Source organism: Neodiprion pinetum, chromosome 1, assembly GCF_021155775.2.
Source record: "Neodiprion pinetum isolate iyNeoPine1 chromosome 1, iyNeoPine1.2, whole genome shotgun sequence".
Classification (NCBI taxonomy): Eukaryota; Metazoa; Arthropoda; class Insecta; order Hymenoptera; family Diprionidae; genus Neodiprion; species Neodiprion pinetum.
The window spans coordinates 29,050,595-29,069,858 of NC_060232.1; the positions used below are offsets into that span (position 1 = coordinate 29,050,595).

General features: G+C 37.4%; 6 protein-coding genes across 24 annotated transcripts in view; 2 read left to right on the top strand and 4 right to left on the bottom strand.

Moving 5' to 3' along the window:
- Nucleotides 1–4,065: 4,065 nt before the first annotated feature.
- Nucleotides 4,066–4,897, bottom strand: LOC124213796 (keratin, type I cytoskeletal 9-like). The gene is made up of 2 exons (XM_069138177.1): nt 4,556–4,897; nt 4,066–4,152 (listed from the first exon to the last, which is right to left on the bottom strand). The coding sequence occupies exons 1-2, from the start codon at nt 4,895–4,897 to the stop codon at nt 4,066–4,068; spliced, it is 429 nt and encodes a 142-aa protein (XP_068994278.1).
- A 2,079-nt stretch (nt 4,898–6,976) lies between these two features.
- On the top strand, nt 6,977–10,963 carry LOC124213745 (uncharacterized). Its single transcript, XM_046615338.2, has 3 exons — nt 6,977–7,100; nt 7,628–7,667; nt 7,765–10,963. The coding sequence occupies exons 1-3, from the start codon at nt 7,052–7,054 to the stop codon at nt 8,690–8,692; spliced, it is 1,017 nt and encodes a 338-aa protein (XP_046471294.1). The 5' UTR covers nt 6,977–7,051; the 3' UTR covers nt 8,693–10,963.
- Nucleotides 8,282–14,856, bottom strand: LOC124213752 (guanylate kinase). 6 transcript variants are annotated; one of them, XM_046615366.2, is made up of 6 exons: nt 14,716–14,856; nt 13,623–13,685; nt 12,980–13,247; nt 12,645–12,868; nt 12,248–12,358; nt 8,282–10,450 (listed from the first exon to the last, which is right to left on the bottom strand). In XM_046615366.2, exons 2-6 carry the CDS (start codon nt 13,657–13,659, stop codon nt 10,380–10,382), a joined length of 711 nt encoding a protein of 236 aa, XP_046471322.1. In that variant the 5' UTR covers nt 13,660–13,685; nt 14,716–14,856; the 3' UTR covers nt 8,282–10,379. The 6 variants fall into 6 exon arrangements, with proteins under 6 accessions (XP_046471322.1, XP_046471338.1, XP_046471305.1 ...); XM_046615382.2 differs by lacking the exon at nt 13,623–13,685 and having other exon boundaries at nt 14,716–14,846; XM_046615349.2 differs by lacking the exons at nt 13,623–13,685; nt 14,716–14,856 and adding an exon at nt 14,306–14,445.
- On the top strand, nt 14,773–18,711 carry LOC124213787 (NEDD8-conjugating enzyme UBE2F). 3 transcript variants are annotated; one of them, XM_046615444.2, is made up of 4 exons: nt 14,773–14,906; nt 17,178–17,339; nt 17,493–17,654; nt 17,787–18,711. In XM_046615444.2, exons 1-4 carry the CDS (start codon nt 14,904–14,906, stop codon nt 17,901–17,903), a joined length of 444 nt encoding a protein of 147 aa, XP_046471400.1. In that variant the 5' UTR covers nt 14,773–14,903; the 3' UTR covers nt 17,904–18,711. The 3 variants fall into 3 exon arrangements, with proteins under 3 accessions (XP_046471400.1, XP_046471390.1, XP_046471380.1); XM_046615434.2 differs by lacking the exon at nt 14,773–14,906 and adding an exon at nt 14,952–15,056; XM_046615424.2 differs by lacking the exon at nt 14,773–14,906 and adding an exon at nt 16,496–16,840.
- Vps25 (vacuolar protein sorting 25) lies at nt 15,148–16,441 on the bottom strand. 2 transcript variants are annotated; one of them, XM_046615413.2, is made up of 4 exons: nt 16,284–16,441; nt 15,739–15,884; nt 15,392–15,610; nt 15,148–15,309 (listed from the first exon to the last, which is right to left on the bottom strand). In XM_046615413.2, the coding sequence occupies exons 1-4, from the start codon at nt 16,331–16,333 to the stop codon at nt 15,197–15,199; spliced, it is 528 nt and encodes a 175-aa protein (XP_046471369.1). In that variant the 5' UTR covers nt 16,334–16,441; the 3' UTR covers nt 15,148–15,196. The 2 variants fall into 2 exon arrangements, with proteins under 2 accessions (XP_046471369.1, XP_046471360.1); XM_046615404.2 differs by lacking the exon at nt 16,284–16,441 and adding an exon at nt 16,128–16,261.
- Obsc (Obscurin) overlaps nt 17,420–19,264 on the bottom strand; it is a 44,770-nt gene continuing 42,925 nt past the window's right edge. For 8 of the 11 annotated variants that reach the window (XM_069135503.1, XM_069135504.1, XM_069135506.1 and 5 more), the window contains one exon: nt 17,420–19,198. In XM_069135503.1, coding sequence (XP_068991604.1) covers nt 18,961–19,198 — 238 coding nt within the window. In that variant the 3' untranslated portion in view covers nt 17,420–18,960. The remainder of the gene's footprint in view (nt 19,199–19,264) is intronic. The other 3 variants (XM_069135519.1, XM_069135526.1, XM_069135527.1) reach the window with 1 other exon arrangement.

A 19,264-nucleotide genomic window follows, 5' to 3' on the forward strand; every position in this document is an offset into this window, starting at 1 on the left:
GGGTCAAGGACCTGGACAGCCAAAACTACGGAGCGCTCGTCCTGGAAGTCGAGTTTCACCAGGTAGCGGACCTGGAGCGCAGGATCCAGGAGGTAGAGAGCCTGCATGGTACTCGAAAGCTGTCCCATCTGCGGAGCGCGATTCTCATACGCCCGCTCTACTGCGCGGTTGTTTTCGGACTGAGGAATTCGGCTAGCTGATTTTCGATTACTATAGATCGATGACGTCAAGGGAAAAAAAATTTTGAGTGACGTCACTTTCTGAACATCCGAACATCAAAAATTTGGTTTCGAACGTTAATACAATGTATGATGTACGATGTATGATGATTACTTTGCATAGACATTGCACATCTGATTTCAGATCAAAGTGCCGGTCACACTACTGCCAAACTTCATCAAGCTGCAGGCGATTCCACTGTTCCCACACTGCCAACGTTTGCTCAAACTTTTCGCAATATCCACCTCAAGCATGTCCACCTGTACCATGCTGTCGACGGCCTGCGATGTTATGCTATCTACCTCCACGATAATTGATCAATAAAGATATAATAAAGCAGATACGATTGTTTTTTAATATCATTTAACGAATTGGCGGTAAATCAAGATACTCTCTAATTTTGTGCCCACGTGAAGTCACGAGCAACGATTTGACAGAATTATTTGTGTTTTTCAGAGGCTGCTTCAACTTTAGACTTAATTCATTCAGGCGATTTCATGCTCCATTCGTTTTGATTCCCAAGCCGAAAGTTTCTTGTATAGCCTAAAGAACCATGCAAAGTCGAATGACAGGTAATGCATACACTACAGCCTACATGTGAGAACTCGTTCTGAGATGTTGAGCGTAGTCAACAATAGCTCCATACGAGAATTGAATGATCTGACTAATCTCGTTCTGCTGTTCGCGTCGAGACGAATTTCACTCCAAACATAATGTCTTTCGGTTGAATGTTTCGAAAACTCGGATTCCAAATTATTTTCAAAATTTTCACGTATAAATTGAACAAGTTTTGTCAACGTATTTAAATTTGAGTTCTTAATTTTTTACAAAGCTTGGATAATGGTAAGTTATAAAATTCATTTCCAATTATATTGGTATGAATTTTTAACCTCATCCTATAATAGAATTCACATACCTGTACGTATTATGTATGCTGCATAAACTTTTCTCGCATACTCTAGATTACATTCATTACGTACCTGTGACGAATCATTATTATGTGCTCTCAACCAATCCTGATAAAAAGGTTTTTTTCTAATGATGGTACCGAACGAACCGTGTCCCGAAAAGGCATCTAAGGCGAAACCAGCTGTCGGAGACTCTAAAGGAAACTGCGTGAACGTTCAGGGAAAAACATGTAATCGCGATATCGTGAAAAACCAAGAACCCGATCTGGATCCCCATCTACACGTGGTAGAGATTTCAATTCGAAACTGCACTCGACCAGGCTGCAAACATCATACTACCAGTGACCACACTTGCACTTGGCCGAAGCCATGCCCCGCTGACTGTTTCGAACAATTTCCAGCAGTGACACGTACTCCTACTCGTTGCATCTGGCCTGTAAACTGAACGTTTTGCAATTAGTTGTAAGCTGAAGTAATTGCATGACGAATTTTTACGTGATCGCGAAATTCAACGGTGACTTTTCATACAAATTAACGCAGGGACTTTTTATGATCGAACACCTTGACTAACGACTAGATATCGACGTAGGGTAGAAACACCGTTTGTGGCCATCCTTGTATAATGTTTTACTTGTTTCTATTACTACAAATCTATCCAATTATAAAATACGATACTTCAAATTCTTATTAGAAAAGATCAAGCGTTTCAAGATTAATACGTAAATGCATATCAAATTGTACGGAAAACAATTCCACCAAAAACATTCAAATTATAAAAATTGCAGTTCATTGTAGGTAGTAGTGACGGGCTGTTCGCTTATTTTATAATCAAAAATTGAGATTAACAAAATTTTGTAGAAACCCACGTAGCAGGCGATTTTTCGTCGTGTACGTTGATCTTGAAAGGCTTTATTCTAGCCATGGCAACGAGACATGAAATAATAACAATTGCTTTCCGGGTTATCAAAGAAATCAAACAGTTAAATTTCGATCACAAAGCCGAATGCGTTTTGCATTCCGGTATTAAATTTTCAATTTCGGTAACCACCTAAATTTACAGTGCTACTAATCACTCTGTAACTCTGCAAGCACTTATAACCAAAAACAAGTACCTAATAGAATAATCCATCATGTCAGAAACTACCACGATATCTGCATCTGACATACTTTGCAACCTAAAAGCTGTCGTAGCGGATTTAGAATGGTTAGTTTTACGCCCAGTACAGTATAAAAATTTGTTCCGACATTCGTGTTAGTTTATTGATCGAAGAAAATCTATACATGTAACGAAAAATCCCTCTTCCGCCCTATATAACAGTCAGCAGAAACAACAGATACTGAAACAGCTGCAACAGCAACTGGCACAGGAACAGCAACTACAAAAACGTCAGCTACAGCAGCAGGAACGGAGCAACAAGGCCCCTGTTCAACCGTCGATGTTCCTAATGGTACCAATTGAAGATACGCAAAACCATGAAAGTGATAAGCTGTCCCATTCCAGTCGTGACCATCGCAATTGCTCCGACAAAGCAAGCACACATGGTCATAACGGAAATACGCGCAAGGCCCACGAAAAGAAGAACCACGGCGATGACTCAGCTCTGGTAAATAAAGAACATAAAATCTTCTCATCGCAAGTTTTACAATTGAAATAGCAGTTGTCGCTTAAATCGTCATTTTTAGGAACTCAAAGGATCCAAGAGTCGGGAACTTCGCGCTGGTATCCTGTACACCGGATGTGGATGCCTCCACCGCGACGGACTTCAAGACGATTGTCCAAGATCCGAGTGCCAAGGACAGCCAGAATGTTTGGTCAAACCGTGGCCTGTTTGTCCACCCGGCATCAGATGTCGTTCAAGGCATCCCGAATCTTTTGGTGTACCACCAAATCCGAACGCTAGGAGCTACTAGCTCTGTCAATCTACAGGCTGGTCGTCTTTTTGTGTCTCCTTGTCCGCTTTATTACTCCGCATTCATCGCGGAATAAGCAATGCTGGTCCACTAAAATTCGTTCGGCTGTTGTGCAACCTTGCGTATTTCCCGTTCGTGAAACTACGTTCTCACACTCGCTACAAAGTAACCCTGCCTCAATCGCAATACTAGTCCCACCGAAGCCGCCACTGTTATGTTATTACTGGCATCATTAAGCATGAATAATAATATGTACAGTAATAAATCAACACATTTACATCACCGTAACTTGCTACGAATTATTTTCACTTTCCAAGATGACGATTTAATTCTTTCCAGTGTACCGTATATTTCGAAAATATCCGAGGATTTGGAATACGTTAATCTTATACAATTTTACACATGGACAAGGAATGGTCAGCTGTAAATGTTAGTTGGGAAGAAGCTTCGTGTGATTGGCTCTTCTGTTGGGTTCCTTAACAATGGAAATATGCGTTGCCGGGGGCACGAGTTGTTTCTCAATTGACGCATGAGATGAAAATATGAATACATATTAGTTTATTCACGTCTATGATAATAGCAACGTTAAATTCTCAGTAAATTTTGGCTGCGCTGTGGTTTTTTTTTCAATATGTATCTTTGCACTGTTTAAATTCTCGGTAGATCAGCTGTCCTTCGTAAGAGTATGAAATTGTAAAAGAAGTAATGCGTCATACGAAAAAAAAAAATTTAATAAATACACAAAGAATAAAAAAAAACTGAAATATCAGATGACTGAATGAAATAGAAAATAACTATTTCCAAACCAGTCGAAAAAAAGTGTAAAATTTCGAACTGAAAAAAAAAAAATCCTTCCAAGATGCCGTGTGACGGAAAGAACCCGAATTGCGATCGACGACGAGAGCTTCTGGCCCAGCTGAAATGTCTTGTCAGTTCTATGGATCAGAAGTAAGTCATCGGCAGTAAAACAGCTAATTATATGCCTATATTCGTAATTGCATCGAGTTTAACAAACCATCGCTTTACCTTACAGAAAGCCTTGCGAGTGGGACGAGCCTCCCTGTCCGCCACCAACTTGTTGTCCAGTCTGTCCAGTCTCTGACGATCCACCATGCTGTGTGAGTTGATTTCGAACTTTTCGATCTAGAAAAAAAGGATGTGTAAAAAAAAAAAAAAACAAATATTAAAAAAAAGGATCGGTACGAAATACGAGCATTTTTAAAACCATTAACGTTTCGTCGACAGAGCCCAGTCAAGGCATGCAAGAGCTTCGAACTTCGCGGTGGAATAATGTACAGATGTGAATGCATCCTGCGTAACGGACTGCAGGATCGTTGCATGATGTACGATTGCATGGGCCGACCGGAGTGCATGACGAAGCTTTACCCAGTTTGTGGTCCTGGTCGGGCAGCTCTCCTCAAACTAACGGACCTAGGGGATGCTGAAGTTGCACTTAAGAAATTCTACTGCGCCGATCAGGCTCGGGAAAACGCTCTTGCGGCGTACTGTCGACTCACCTGTGGCAATACATGTGCCGGACCACCATGTCCACCCCCATGCCCTGCTACACCATGTTGTCCACAACCGTGCCCACCACCACCACCACCACAACCTTGTCCACCACCTCGATGCCCTCCGCCTCCATGTTGTCCACCACCTCGATGCCCTCCGCCTCCATGTTGTCCGCCACCTCGCTGCCCTCCACCCTGTCCACCGCCCTGCAGTCCTCCACCTTGCCCACCATGCATCAGTTGCTGTCCACCGCCGCCTCGTTGTATGCCTTGCCCTTCGTGTGTTCCCTGTATGCCATGTCCGCCGCCTTGTCCTCCACCATGCCCACCACCGTGTTTACCGTGCATGCCCTGTTGCCCACCACCTCGATGCTAATATTTTATCGTCCATGGTCAACGAGTTGTTATATTTTACATTGCCGTCATCAGGTGTCCTGGATCACTTTTTTAGTGTACTGTGTAATGTAGGTGCAAGCCTAATTCCTTATCAATTTAGAAGTCTGTATTTTAATCCAGCGAACAGCAGTGATTGTTCCTGTAATCACGTAAAATTATACCAATTTATCTGTAACAGAGCCTATACATACAATAAATGTGGTAAAGAGGATTTGATAAGCGTGATCTGGTGCTATATGTTGACGGTAGATTCAGGAACTGCGAATCGACACAGACAATTATTTTTTAATTATTTGTACCAACGTTTTCTTTATCTTCGTTTCGGTATTACCTCCGTTTCTTTTACTACCAGGAGCGTAGGGGCAAACGGCATACGTATTTTCTAAGGTAATCCACGTGTGAAATAGTCAGTGATTCAGTTCTTATATTGACGTGATAAAACCTACTCAGAATAAAAAATAAACAAATCATATTTAGCGAAAATTCGAAGGTTTATTTTGTTCTTAAATTGAATTCATTCTGCAACGGCTCTAAATAACTTGTGAGATTTCACGGGTAGAAGCTTTCAATTGGATCAACAGTCGTTGTCAAGAATTCGATTATTTGTTCTTCGGAAACAAAAACAAAGAAATGAAAAATCATGAGAAATCCAGATTAGTCCCTGCCGTTATTCCGAGCAGCACCATACGTTTCACTTTTCGTTTTTGGTACGAGATCGTTTAACAGTTCTCGCCAAAATTGACAGTCCTCCGTGAAATTAATACGTGAAATAAAAAAAACCCGCGCGGTGGTAGCAAATGAAAACGAAAATTAAATACTAAAAATACGTTATTAAAAAAAAAAATCATTAAATACCAGGGGATCGAAAAATTTAAAGAAAATGTCGTGCTGTGGTGGCTCGTCTCCGCCTCAAGCTCCTTCCTCCCCAGGCTGCAAGCAGAATAGTCCTGTATACCCTTGCTGCCCACCACCTTGTCCACCTTGCCCGCCGTGCGTACCATGTTGTCCTTGTCCCCCGCCTTGCCGAATCACGATTTGTACACCACCGGTGCCGTGCGGACCCTGTCCTCCAAAATGCGTTCCTTACTGTCCACCGCCGTGTCCTCCAGCATGTCCTCCGCAATGTCCGGCCAGGGTGGCAGCGAGTCCCTTGAAATGAGCGGTTCGACTCTGACAATGAGTGATCATCGGAAGGCATCGTTCGTTGTGGCTGGATTAATTGTATTTCCGAAGGTGCAGTGCAAAGTCCGCCCGGCACAGGTCAGGTTTAATGCTTCTATAAATTTTGGTTGACGATTAATACGAGGTCTGTTTTGATATTAACGTCTAATCGAGAACAAACCCACCATGGGCAAGTTCCCATCATCTTCGTCTTGATTTTCTCTGGTTTATTCGTTTGTAACTCTGCGACTCTTGTAGGGGTTGCACGGTCACCATTCCTCTGAAACCGGAACCACGACCCAAGTACTACGTCCCACAACGTCCTTGCTGCCGACCGGGTTGTTTTCACAAACCAAGGCCGGAGTGCTGCCGATATCTCTGGTGGCGGTTACCTTGCAAAGCTCATTGCTTTGAAGTTTGGTAAAGATTTGTAGAATTTCTCGTTGTCACGACGTATGAGAACGTTTGAGAATCCTGTTTTTTTGATCTCAGGTGATACAGTCAGCTTTTGGAAGACTGAGAAGCTGAGGTTTTCGTTACATACTATGGCCCGAGGATCATAAGCTATATGTGATGATCACTGCAGGGCACGTCTTACAGACAATACAGATACAATTTGTGAAAGTTGCTCGGTAATAAAAATGTGAATAAGTAAAAAGTTGTTTTTTGATTTTAGTATACAAGCCTTCGTCGAGGTGGTGCGAAATATTTCAAATGTTTTGCAAGTCTCAGATCCGGGGCCCCTTGGATCACGCATCGTCATTCGCTACCACGAAATCTTCGTGCTGTGATTCAGAATATTAAGCTTCCAAGCTAGTCGCGGAGGAAATGCGGGTTTATTTTAGGAATGTCTGAAAATACGCGCTGCGCGACTTCTCTTCGTGGTATCTCGTCAGTCGTTATTTCTAAGCCGTATGTTGCACGTCGGATCCGGTCGGCGCAGCCATGGCAGTTTTAACTCTACTATATTTTGGAATTTTGTTGATTATGCAAGGTAGGTAACACCATTACGATGTAAGCTACTTATTACATCAAGCCAGCTATGCTATGCCTTGCTTAACCAATCGGCTAAAGGTACTAAAATCTGTACAGTTGTAAACGTGAACATGTGGAATATGGTACGAATCACATTACTTTTTGTTTCACTTTCTTTGCATTTCATGTAGCTAATTGGCTTGTATTATTCAAGAATCAACACGCGATCTGCTTATCTGACTGTGTATCGGTATACACTATATACAGTATGATACTGACTGATTGTAAGAGTTGCAAAGTTTATGTGTAGCTTCTATCCAAAGCGTACGGATTTTTTGGTCATCTATATTTACGTCGTTCAGTCACTAGATATTTTTTGCCATCACTGGATCAAGCGTTCATAACTGACAAAATCAGTTTGAAGTTTAGTTTGAACTCGATTAGTCAAGAATATCATAGATATTTATCCGCACAGAATTCTGCGATCAAATAATTGCGGAACAGTATGTTTGGTATCGTCCTTACAAATCCGTAACTTATTTTCAGGTACACTAGGAATACCGTGGAGTGCTAAACCTGCAGCAAGGTGAGCGAAGTTGAAGCGTTTTACAAGAACCTAACGATAATTGATGAATTCAATACACAGAATTCAGGTACATATTTGTGAATTGTTTTTTTAACAGGTACGCGGGATACGATTTGGAACGAGGACCGGTACTGTACGAAGCTTATTATCCCGAGGAACAAGAGGTCGAAAGTCAACCGGCGAATACGTATCAAGAAAAGAGATATTTCGATCGCCCAATTGTGCCCGAAATATCTTATCAGATACCATCCGACCCGTACGAACTTCCGTATCGCTCTGAGGTGGCACCAAACCGCGATGAATATTACCAGCCAAATTCTGCACATTTCTCTGCCTTTTCCGGAACTAGACCTCAAACCGTACAGAGGAACAATGACGAGCAACGCGTAGAAGAGTATTTCCTTGGTGGGCAGTCGGTGAACGGATTTCCGGTAAGAAAGAATTTGGAATTCCCGATCGTCAACGATTATTCATTCAGAGAATCTCAGCAAACTCGTAATTATATCAACCGAGATCGGGAAGCGTCTCCGATTGGCGAACAAAATGAAATGGATATCGAAGACGAGGTTCAACGTATAATGCCGATTGACGATGAATTCATTTTTGGGGAGCGACCGGTACAGAAAGTACCGGACTTCACGGAGTCGTTTAGGAATCCGAATGAAAACGAAGTATTCAATGCTCAGAGGGTTGACTCTGATCTAAATGGTCGAGAACAAATTCAACCCCTGCCGATGGAAAATATTTTTGAACCACGACCGCAGATAATCAACTATGTGTTTTCTACGCCGGAAAAAACGAATGTTTTCAAACCAGTTCTCGACATTACACCGGAATTCGAAGACAATGATTGGCCAAGAAATTATGGCGATAATTTGATTCAAGATGAAATAAAAAGGGCGGATGAAAAAGAATTGAAGCAACAAGAAGCCAAGATTGATTCCATAGAAGTTAGTCAAGTACCGCATCACAAAATACGGCACCACCACGGAGAACGGCCCAAACGAAATTACGTGCACCAGTAGGCAATAATTTCTGTTAATCGTGAAAACTTAAGCAATCGAGTAACAAATACTGATAAAAAGTGCGAATAAAATCAGACGGTGTACCATAACTGTGTTAAAATATTTATACTTATCTAACCAGTTAAATTTCCTTCAAGTTCCAAGGAACTCGTCTGCCTCCTCTCCGGTCGGGGAAAGTAGCACGTCTGAGTTATTGTCAAGTACGAGCACTGAATGCGCAGGTCCTTTTGAACAGATCAACTTTTATTAATCTTGTATAATAGGATGGCATTGCTATGACAATATATAACAACTATTAATTTTTATTCTATTTATACACTAACAATAACGACTTTCTATTACTAGATATTTATACACATGAATTAATAAAGAGTTATGCACACGTCGAAATATTTCTCAAAATCACTTTCCTACACATATAGAATACATAGAACATGTGTATCGCGCAGAATGACTGATACATAGTTGTTTCGAAAAATTTTGATGACATTTCTAATTGTAACATTTTTTCGTTTGAAATTCATGATATCACCGGTTGGCTGAGGTATTAATAATTTTTAGAAAAATAAAAGTTTCAATATGTTTCACATATTTGTAGCATTTAATAATACATCTTGAATGAAATAGATCAGCCCGCATTATTGTCATTGCTTTTAAATTTTTATTCGCTTTTTAATTCGTATTAAATATATAAGTAGTGAATCTAAAAATTTGTCACTAGTATCTGTTGGAATTTACGTTAATATTGAGCAGTTTCGCGAGTTCAACTGGATTGGTAAATAACAAGTGTATGCAAACAGAAGGCGTAATGGAAAGAGTGAGTTTTGAATGATTTGACAGCAATTGCTTATGAGATTCCTTTTTCACATTTTCAAAATATGCGAGTTAGAAGGAGTAAATCACAATGACTTTACAAGTTACCTACTCTATTGGAACACAACTTCTTTTGGTGAATAGTCTCAGTTTGCTAAGTCTAGTTTTATCTTTAATTTCATCGGATGAAATAGTACATCTTCAAACAGAAGAATTATATTCTTGGGTACAAAATGTATTCACTTTTGCGACAAGTCAATGTTAATAAACGATCACACGCTTACATTGTTATGGGAATTTTCATTCTATAGAGAAAATAGAAGCCATGACCTGTGCGATCACTCACTTCTCACTATGTTTTAGCTACTTATTTATTTATTTTTAGGCATACCGATTCATGCTTAAGGTTTCGAATACTGGAAAATATGTTCATGCCAAACTTCTCGTAATCCGTAAACACCAAACACACTGTACTGCACTGAGCTAATCTAAAAATTTTTTCAAATATTTGCGTTTTGTCAACATAAGTACGGTCTGAGAATCTCAAGAAGAGCGAGTCGATTTTTAAGAATAAACGGTTTACACATCAAAACAGAAATATAGTTACGCTGTCATCAGATGTGTCAATCCCACTTTCGAATTTATTTAACGTAGCTATGGGTAGAGATATGCGATTTTACAATCTTTAAAATCGAAGGAAACCAAAGTAAGGGAATACTTGACCACGTATGACGTGTAAAAACACTATTCGCTACTACTATTTTTGTAATTATTACACTCTGAAATACGTGTTGATAGACATACACGTACGTACTCGTAAATTTGCATTAAAGTTATTTTTCACAAACATAATACTTGGAACAAATATAGATTCCTAGGTTTCTCTGGTGGAGCAGTCGTCACCTTCCGAAGTCTTCATGGACAGCAAATACATCGCTAGAGCACCTATGTCACGATCCACGTGACTTATACAATTATTTACCTGATATCTTACTTCAACTTATCAGAATACATAAATTTTGTTTTATTTTCAATCTTATTGCAAAAATTATCAATCCCTAAATAATGAAATACTGATGAGATTTCGCTTTCAAAGTAATTCAATCAAACTTTGTGCTACATAATTGAATATCTATGCCCTGTTTTGCTGAAGCTAAGTTAATTTTATATACTAGTACGTACATACATTCCATGGCTACTACATGGAACACAACTTTTTTACATTTGAAATACCATGATTATTTGCTAACGTACATCTATTATTGCAGACATAGACGCATGATTCAATTACCTATGGTTACGTTATATTAGCTTAGCACTCCCACAGGCTCAGACACGGACTTCTGTACATGAGTTTTCTTTGATGATCTACCACTTCATGTATTGCTATATGAATTATTAGTACGATTTTCTAGAAGTGATACTAATCATTTCAGAATAGTAACATTGTCGGAAATTGTAGTTTTGCAAAAATGTAAAAATATTTATATCCATAAATAAATAAATTTTCTATGTATACATCTCGTGATTTTCAATCACAACTGTATGAAAGAGAATATATGTATATTCTTTCTTTACTTTTAAAAATTGTGAAAATAACTCCTTCTGTGTAAGCTGTGGTAACAATAAATATAGGTATAACAATAAAGAACGTCGTCAAGTCTTGCCTGTAGGCGAGGCCTATTAATTTGCGGACAATTTTCAATAAAATCACATCCAAATAGCGTTTGTTACATGTGCTTATCATTCACTTAGATTGTCTATTCTATAAGTGATGATCGTACACGCCAAATTTTAGTTTCGTCTAGTAATGTTAATCTTTGAAGTTACACGTTAGAAGTCATGAAAACGGTTTGTGATGTTTCGTAATCTGACAATACAACGGATAACAAATATTTTCTTCTACACTAATAACATCACGAGGTGACAACAATTACCACTTCTAATCAAGTTCATAAATTTGTACTTGGCTTTGGAATGCCAGCAATTTTTGCACGCGTAATTAATTGCTCGAATTAATACACGGCTTAGGCATAGCAAATAAAAGTATTTTATATTTTTTTTGGGTAATCGTTATACATAATTGCTAATTAAATATTTCGAAATAATGAACGGGTCAAATAATGTCCTTGAGGATCAAAAGTGATATTTGTAAATAATATAACTATGGTAGGCGTGAAAAAAGTTCGAACTGTTGTTACCTGTACAACAGGGGGCAGAAAGTTTTGTGCTATTTCGAATTAATTTTTTTCACCCATTATTGCAGCTAAAAAATGTTGCTAAATTAATTTGGTCACAAAGAAAGCCTGGCGAAATATCACCTGTCCTGTGGATGTTTCATCTTAGGCCTCTGTGGGGTTCAAAAAATTGTGCTCGTTAGCTTATCAACCGTTGTATTTAATATAGGAAGTTTTTAATACAATTATAGTGTATGCATATACGCAGTTTAGTAGAGCGAAAACTTCTTTCTGTTGCATTACTCGTACTGAACTTTGAAATTTCAGTTAGCGAATAATTAATAACTGGTACACCATTGTTATACGTTATACATCACACGAGAATAAGTCAAATAGAATTGAGCTAGAAAATTCTTGGGACAAATTCTTAAATTAGTCACATTACTCAACATACAAAAAAACGAAGTAGTCATAATTTTTTCAAAGAAACTTTCACAGTAATCATTCGTCGATAACTATATAAAATTAAAATGCAATATTTTCGTCAAGTAATTTGGGTTCTTACCTGCTTGACGTTGACTGTTAATTTCGCCAATTACGAATTCACGCAGTTGTTCGTAGGCCTTCTCGACATTGTCGTTTTCAATAATTAAATGGAAGTAGCCTGGCTGGGCACCTGAGAAAGTTCGAATTTTATTTGATTTATTTTAAATATTATTCTACTGAGATTGGGTTCTCGGAGCAATTTGAAATAATTCCAACAAAATGAATTGATATGTTGTAGAAAGTTAGGTAGACTAATTAAATTTTATTTTCAATAAAAAAATGATCTTTTCAACTTTTTTATACTAGCTCTTATGTGTATTGTATTGAAATATTCGGACACAGAAGATATTATAGGAGTCTATGCAAAGAACTTTTTGAAAATATCTGAAATTAGATCAAAAATCAGCAATAATTACCAAATTCCATTTCAGATTTGGCGATGATTAACCTTCGCTGCAATGATTCTTCCGTTTCTGTGTTACGCTGTCTCAATCTGCGTTCCAATTCTTCAATTGATGGGGGTTTGACAAAGACAAGGAGTGGATCAAGCGAAGTTTGTCGTATTTGTTTCACTCCTTGGGTGTCGATATCCAAAACGCATACCTTTCCTGCACGTCTAACATCTTCAACAGCACGTTTACTGGGAACAAACAATTATTTTACAGTATCATACAGGACTTTGGTATCAGCAAACAAAAACATGAAAAAAGACGTGGCTTGCTTGTATTATAAAGTGTTCAAAATATCTCACCTAGTTCCATATATGTTGTTGCTGAATATCGCGCTTTCAATAAATTTACCGTCATCAATATCTTGCTGCATTTGTTCCTTGGTGGTGAAATGATAGTGCTTGCCAGGCTCTTCGCCTGGTCGAGGACTTCTTGTTGTATGAGATACGGAGAATCCAAATATGTCAGGATATTCCTCCAAGAGACGTTTCAGCAATGTACTTTTCCCTGAACCGGAAGGTCCGCAGATAGTTAAAGGCCGCAGTCCTTTTTGAACCATTGTGCAAAAGCCTGTAAAGTAACAAATCTGAATAAGTGTAAATTAAGCTAATTACAACATAATATTGCAAGTCATTTGTATAACGAATTTTATAGAAGTTGTCATATTTATAAACTACAATATACAAAGATTTCATCACGAGGAAAAGGTAGAAGAACAATATACTAACGCCTAATATTAAGCATTTCTTCCAACTGTTTTCAAGATCGATTGGTAAAGCTCTCTGTGAACATTTGAGCTGATATTTCAAATCGCTATTCAATTTTATATTATAATATATTACGTAGATAATTCTCAAGCCAAATAACTATGCAATCAATTTAATTATGGGATGAAAAAGAAAACAAGGAAGTTACAAAAAAACGTGTAAAACAATTTCATAATACCTAATTTTACCAATCGAACTCCATGTAGCACCACCATATTCTCCAAGTGAAGACATCAATATTCTAACAAAAATTCAGAGACGATGCAAAACAGGTTAAATTTAAAACGTCATGACTATTTCAACATGTTGACATTGAGCGTATCGTCAGTATTTCTGTTGGATCTTTATCGCCATTGGACAGCCAATTATAAACAGCAAAATATAATAATCTCATGTTTCCATTCTGGAATTTTCTCAAGCTTAACAGTAAATTGATTGTTCTATCATTGAGAGAACAGTTTTATGTTACTTATTTAAATTGCAATAATTCATCTTGGGCACTGCTAAAACTAAAAGAAACAGTTACTGAATTTTTTTCATTTCTGTGATTGCGAAGTGTAACGTGATTTTCAAAAATAATTCTATAAATTTACTTTCAACTGTTCTATAATTATCATCTACAAGGCTACTTGTGTTACTGTGCTGTTCGAATTTAATTGAACAATGTAAAACATCGGTGTGTGCAATAAAAACAATTAGGAGATAAACAGATGTGGTCATAATGCTAAGGCAGTTATAATAATTAATACTAAGGCAGTATATATATAGGACAGATGAGTGAAATGATGATGTGTGCGCATTTTGATGACAAAAAAGAAAAAGAAATGCATTTGTTATACGTGATTTGCAATAGAACAGGACCTTTGATGAACTGGTTAACAGCTGGGCCAATCGAAACGACGATATTCATAGAGAAGTTTTAATCATGTATACACATTCGTCAATTTTTTTCAGTGTTCGAATCATGAAACGCGGACGCCACGATTTACGCAAGAGATAAAGATTAGAGGGTCATACTCGGACAGCTGATTCCAGCAGCGTGACCAAGGTCTTGGAAATATTGATTTCATCGTGCGAAACGTGTCGCCTATGCGTAGAACCGTGCGACATGCGAAAGCCTACCGCGGACCGGCATAAATATTGTCAATGCCTGCCTTTTGTAGCGCATGTTGAGGAGGTGGTGGCGTAATTTTATCGAGCCTTATTACGCCCCGGTCTTCTCCTGCGATATTTATAACACAACGTGATGTTTCAAGCATTGATTTGCTCACCTTTGAAGCCGCTTTGGATTACCGGATACCTACGCACTTTCCGTTATCAAAATACGTCGGTAGAGTTCTTGAAAACGTGGCGAAATTCACGCGCAATTACGAGCCGTCCGGCGCACAATTTTACGAGCATGCTTTGACAAATAGGCAACGCGCATGTGAGGAAATTGTCACGACTTCAGTGATTATAAATGGTAAAATAAAAGTTTCTATGATAAAAAAAAAAATTCTTTTTCTCTTATAGTTGACCTCGATACTTTTATTAGTATTTATTCCATAAACAAAACGGAAATACCGAGATTGAACCTCGAATGACGCCGTTCTTGAAGGCTAATGTAAATAAGGTATACTTTTACGCATGAGCACGAACACGGGGAATCTAACCTAACTTAAAATCCTAATATATAATATATTCGCGAAGGACGCGTCTGGCGGGACTTTGAAAAATAATATATTTAACAGGTTAACATCGATGTTAATACAATTAGAAAAATTTCACTCCTTGATTATCGTCGAATATAATTAACTCGGCCTTTTTCGACGCTTCAAGAGTCCTCAGGCTCCTTATCAGGACATCTGTATCCAGCCCGTAGAATTCTGAAGAATAAGAAATGTAGAGATGTAGAGACTGGGCAAAATTTGTCAATTTTATCATGAGAATATATTCATTCGCACTTGCCTTGGTCTGTTGTGTTCTCCCCTTGGGTTAGTTCAAACAATGTGCAGACAGATCCAGCAAAACCGTTTTCTTGGGCCCAATTATAAATTATTTCACCCCATTCTTCGAGTGTGTGCCAATACACCAGCCATCTCTGTTTAGATTTATCTAAGGGTATTGCATTTCCCGATTTGTATAGTTCTTCTAGAATGATCAGAACTACTTCGGATGGCAGCTTTCCTTTGACAGTCAATTTAGGAAAACATTGTCTTGTACAGTTCACTCGAATAAAAAAGTGGAAAAGCTGAATTCCCATTGTTTCACTTAATTTACACAATGCATTTCCATCGAATTTGGTTCAAGGATACTGTTAATTGAAGTGTTGTTGAACAGAGGACTGGAGTCGATTTCTCTGATGTCTACGACGGCTTGTTTTGTCGTTCTGTAATATTCTAAGATTAAACTTTTCCATGCATTCAATTGCTTCTCCTTTGTTTCCGCATGAGGTTGGAGTCTGAAAGAAATTTAGAAAATATGTGAACCTCAGTTCTACTGTTATTGACACTACTAAGAATGAGCGATACTTAAAACGTAACATGTTAATAATTCAGTAGTGGTGAATGAAATAGAAATCTCTTAGCAGGATGAACAAATGTTACAAGATAATAATATAAAATGTTACAATAATGTTGCAACACAAAAAATATAAGGTATAAAAAAACAAACGGATGGTTGGAAATAATTGATGATTATTTACGGTAGCGCACAAAAAAATATCTTTTGCTTTGTACGTAGTACGTATGTAAGTACAGCTGCATGAGTAACCGTCATTCGAAATTATCAGGTAAGGCGCAGCCGACAATTGTTCATTGTACAAAACCGTTGAACTGTCGGAATATGGGAAAATACTAACGTGAAGAATGGCGGAAAACTGTATTGCCAGGGCCACTCGATTTCTCCCATTATTTGTCTATACGGGGTGATTTGTTGCGAGAATATACTACGGCGAGTAGATAACGATACTTTTATTCTGACAGTTATGACAGGCGGTGAGCAAGTGCTTTTTTCCGAGTAGCGACATCTAGGATATAAATAATTCAATGTGTGGTGATACGCGGGTTTGCTACTCAAGCAGTTGTCATCTAGGTTCAAACCTTCAGATTTTCAACATTGTTTAAAAGTAATTTAAATTTCGACATTATTTACCGAAACTGAGTCTGTCTTTCTACGATAATCTCAGAAATTTCAAACTGCATTTACGAAGTTTCAACGGTTGCAAGCGTCACATCCCTAACCTTAAATTTGACTAATTCTCAACTTATTTGTGCACCCCTTTCATGCGGAAGGGCTTGTTAATGTAACATGATCACCCTCAGAGGAAAACTGAAAAAAGACAGCGATGTTTCGAATTCAAAATCTAGGGATACCAACAAACGTGTTTCGATACGAGATAAGCTGCTAGTTAGAGAGGTAACTGAGTCTACATCTCAGTTGTTATTTTTATCTATTCTAAGCTCAAAATCTTTGAAATTACCTTATACTTCTTAGTAGCGAGCTATTTTATATTTCCATGGAATAAAATTTTTTCATAAAATAGTGTAACAGGATCAGGCTCATTCATTCCGTTATGACGGTTAACCTGGAACAAAGACAGATTCTAAAGTTAGCACCTATTCAATGTCTTTGTCCTCCTTTAGCATAAAATATTTCGAATATAGCCAATTTAATGTTATTTCAAATATAAACTCACTGCCCTTGAAAAACCTTTTGTACCATTCTATTCATAAATTGTTTGCATACTTTGCAGGTTCAGGAAATGGAACAAACGTTACCAAGTACGTGCCAAATTGTGTTTGACGATCCAAACCGATTGCATGAGTTTACCCTTGTAATTGTTCCCGATGAGGGTTACTGGGTTGGAGGTCGCTTTCACTTTGGCATCTATGTAACAGAAGACTATAACATGGCTGTGAGTTGGAGTTTTTTAATTACTTTTATAAAATGATAAGATAGTCTAATATAATGACTGTTCTAAGAATACAAAGAATCTCAATATTTTCAAAGTTTTTATGCACAATTTGTTCACAAGCTTTTGTCAAATCTGCTCCAATCATTGTTTCAGCCACCACAAGTCAAGTGCCAAACAAAACTATGGCATCCAAATATTAATGAAGATGGTGATGTGTGCTTATCACTTTTGAGACAAAGTAGTATTGATGGATTAGGATGGGCACCCACTCGTAAACTTAAAGATGTTGTGTGGGGAGTGAATTCCCTTTTCACGGTAAGTTATGTCGGCATTGATTGTTTTGATTCTATTTTAGTTTCATACGATTACATCGTAGAAAGGTGTGTCTCTTAGAATTGTATCGTCATAAGTCAGCAGTTTTTTCACAACATAGTTTGTTGGTTTCAGGATTTGTTAAACTTTGATGACCCTTTGAATCGAGAAGCTGCAGAGTTATTCTTAGTTGATAAAGAGTCTTTCAGGCACAAAGTAAAAGAATATGTCACACAATATGCTAAGAGATGATTTCCATTTCCTCAATCACTAATTCACAATGAAATATATCTTTGATACATCATATTGGTTATTGTACTGTGTCACATTTTTAGTGATGTCAAATGTATTTATTTTTTGAAGGATTTCCGTTTTTTGATTTATCCTATTAAAAAAATGTTAAACATACATGAGATTTTTTTTAAAATTATTTAAATATTTCGATTGTATGGCCTCTGATACTGACAAAACAAGAAATGCAAGGCCTTACAAATGTATAACAAATTTGATCTTCAGATGAAATAATAAGCAATGTAACGTGGGGAGATAACAATTGTAAATAAATATTTAATGATAAGAAATTTTATTTTACTTTGTACCTATTAACAGCTTTATCCCACGGTTAACTTTTGAAATTGCTTGTGTAAGGGAGTGATACTACTATCAGGCAAAATACTTCTAAATATTAGTCAATAATGTTGCGACAAGTCATTTAATTCCCAGCTTTTAGACTTTTTACATCATTGTTTGTAATTTAAAATCACGTTCGAGCTCATTGAATAATGTCAATTACCTCTGCACTTTTTGTCATTTAATAAATTAATGACTGGATACTATATTTCAGCTTTTACAATGATAATTTTTTGCCCTGCATATTCTAAAATTTTTTATTAACGCTTAAACGATTCATTTCATCTTCTTATCATAGACGTCGCGTTTGTACAGTTGAAATTAATTTGACTTGATTTATATATGCTAAGCGTGAGTTTTATCATTTTTTATTTTTATTTTTTTTTTCCTTATTATTAGTAAGTAATACGCCTTATACATTAACTGGAGTGTTCCAGACAAAAATCATAATTTCCGCATTGCTTGAACTGATGGATAAAACGAAAGATTATATATTAATAATAATTACAAGTTATAACAAATAAATAATAACAAAAAACAAGGAAAATCACAACGTTTTGATTGATCTCTTTACATCGGCTCCGAAACCTTCATTTTATGAGATTGACTAGACTTGAATAAATTATAAACAGTAAAATAAATCAATACATAATTGGAAAATCGCGACTTATTCTAATTTTTAGTTGGTAAGCAATTCTTCTTGTATGCTGTTCGATCTGATAAGTTGTCGCGTGGAGCCGAATGCCGATGCTAAGTTGTCACTTTTCGAAGCTAATTTAAGTTTTTCCTGATGATATTCTTCATTGTATTCCTTCAGTCGGTTACCAAGGAATACCGCTCTCTCTCGTTTCTTGATCATAAACTCCGTTGGCAGTAACCATCTGTGCTCATGGCATTCTTCCGCAGTTGGTCGTTTGCTGGAAATAATAAACAAATCAATTTAGCGATTGTATATCTTCAAAATAACATCCAATTTTAAATAA

What these genes read in the sequence shown, in the direction of transcription:
- LOC124213796 (XM_069138177.1), bottom strand. Translation starts at nt 4,897, where the DNA reads ATGCACGGTAAACACGGTGGTGGGCATGGTGGAGGACAAGGCGGCGGA. An exon ending in CGGCACATGTATTGCCACAG is followed by an intron (nt 4,153 to 4,555) that starts GTGAGTCGACAG and finishes CAACTCACACAG; the next exon opens with CATGGTGGATCGTCAGAGAC.
- LOC124213745 (XM_046615338.2), top strand. Translation starts at nt 7,052, where the DNA reads ATGGCAGTTTTAACTCTACTATATTTTGGAATTTTGTTGATTATGCAA. An exon ending in AATTTTGTTGATTATGCAAG is followed by an intron (nt 7,101 to 7,627) that starts GTAGGTAACACC and finishes ACTTATTTTCAG; the next exon opens with GTACACTAGGAATACCGTGG. An exon ending in AGTGCTAAACCTGCAGCAAG is followed by an intron (nt 7,668 to 7,764) that starts GTGAGCGAAGTT and finishes TTTTTTTAACAG; the next exon opens with GTACGCGGGATACGATTTGG.
- LOC124213752 (XM_046615349.2), bottom strand. Translation starts at nt 14,354, where the DNA reads ATGAATATCGTCGTTTCGATTGGCCCAGCTGTTAACCAGTTCATCAAA. An exon ending in AACAACATATATGGAACTAG is followed by an intron (nt 12,869 to 12,979) that starts GTGAGATATTTT and finishes GTTTGTTCCCAG; the next exon opens with TAAACGTGCTGTTGAAGATG. An exon ending in TAACAGTCAACGTCAAGCAG is followed by an intron (nt 10,451 to 12,247) that starts GTAAGAACCCAA and finishes ATCGTGACATAG; the next exon opens with GTGCTCTAGCGATGTATTTG.
- Vps25 (XM_046615404.2), bottom strand. Translation starts at nt 16,201, where the DNA reads ATGACGGTTACTCATGCAGCTGTACTTACATACGTACTACGTACAAAG. An exon ending in ATATTTTTTTGTGCGCTACC is followed by an intron (nt 15,885 to 16,127) that starts GTAAATAATCAT and finishes AATTTCTTTCAG; the next exon opens with ACTCCAACCTCATGCGGAAA. An exon ending in GGAGAACACAACAGACCAAG is followed by an intron (nt 15,310 to 15,391) that starts GCAAGTGCGAAT and finishes CTTATTCTTCAG; the next exon opens with AATTCTACGGGCTGGATACA.
- LOC124213787 (XM_046615424.2), top strand. Translation starts at nt 16,733, where the DNA reads ATGATCACCCTCAGAGGAAAACTGAAAAAAGACAGCGATGTTTCGAAT. An exon ending in ATAAGCTGCTAGTTAGAGAG is followed by an intron (nt 16,841 to 17,177) that starts GTAACTGAGTCT and finishes CATACTTTGCAG; the next exon opens with GTTCAGGAAATGGAACAAAC. An exon ending in GAGTGAATTCCCTTTTCACG is followed by an intron (nt 17,655 to 17,786) that starts GTAAGTTATGTC and finishes TGTTGGTTTCAG; the next exon opens with GATTTGTTAAACTTTGATGA.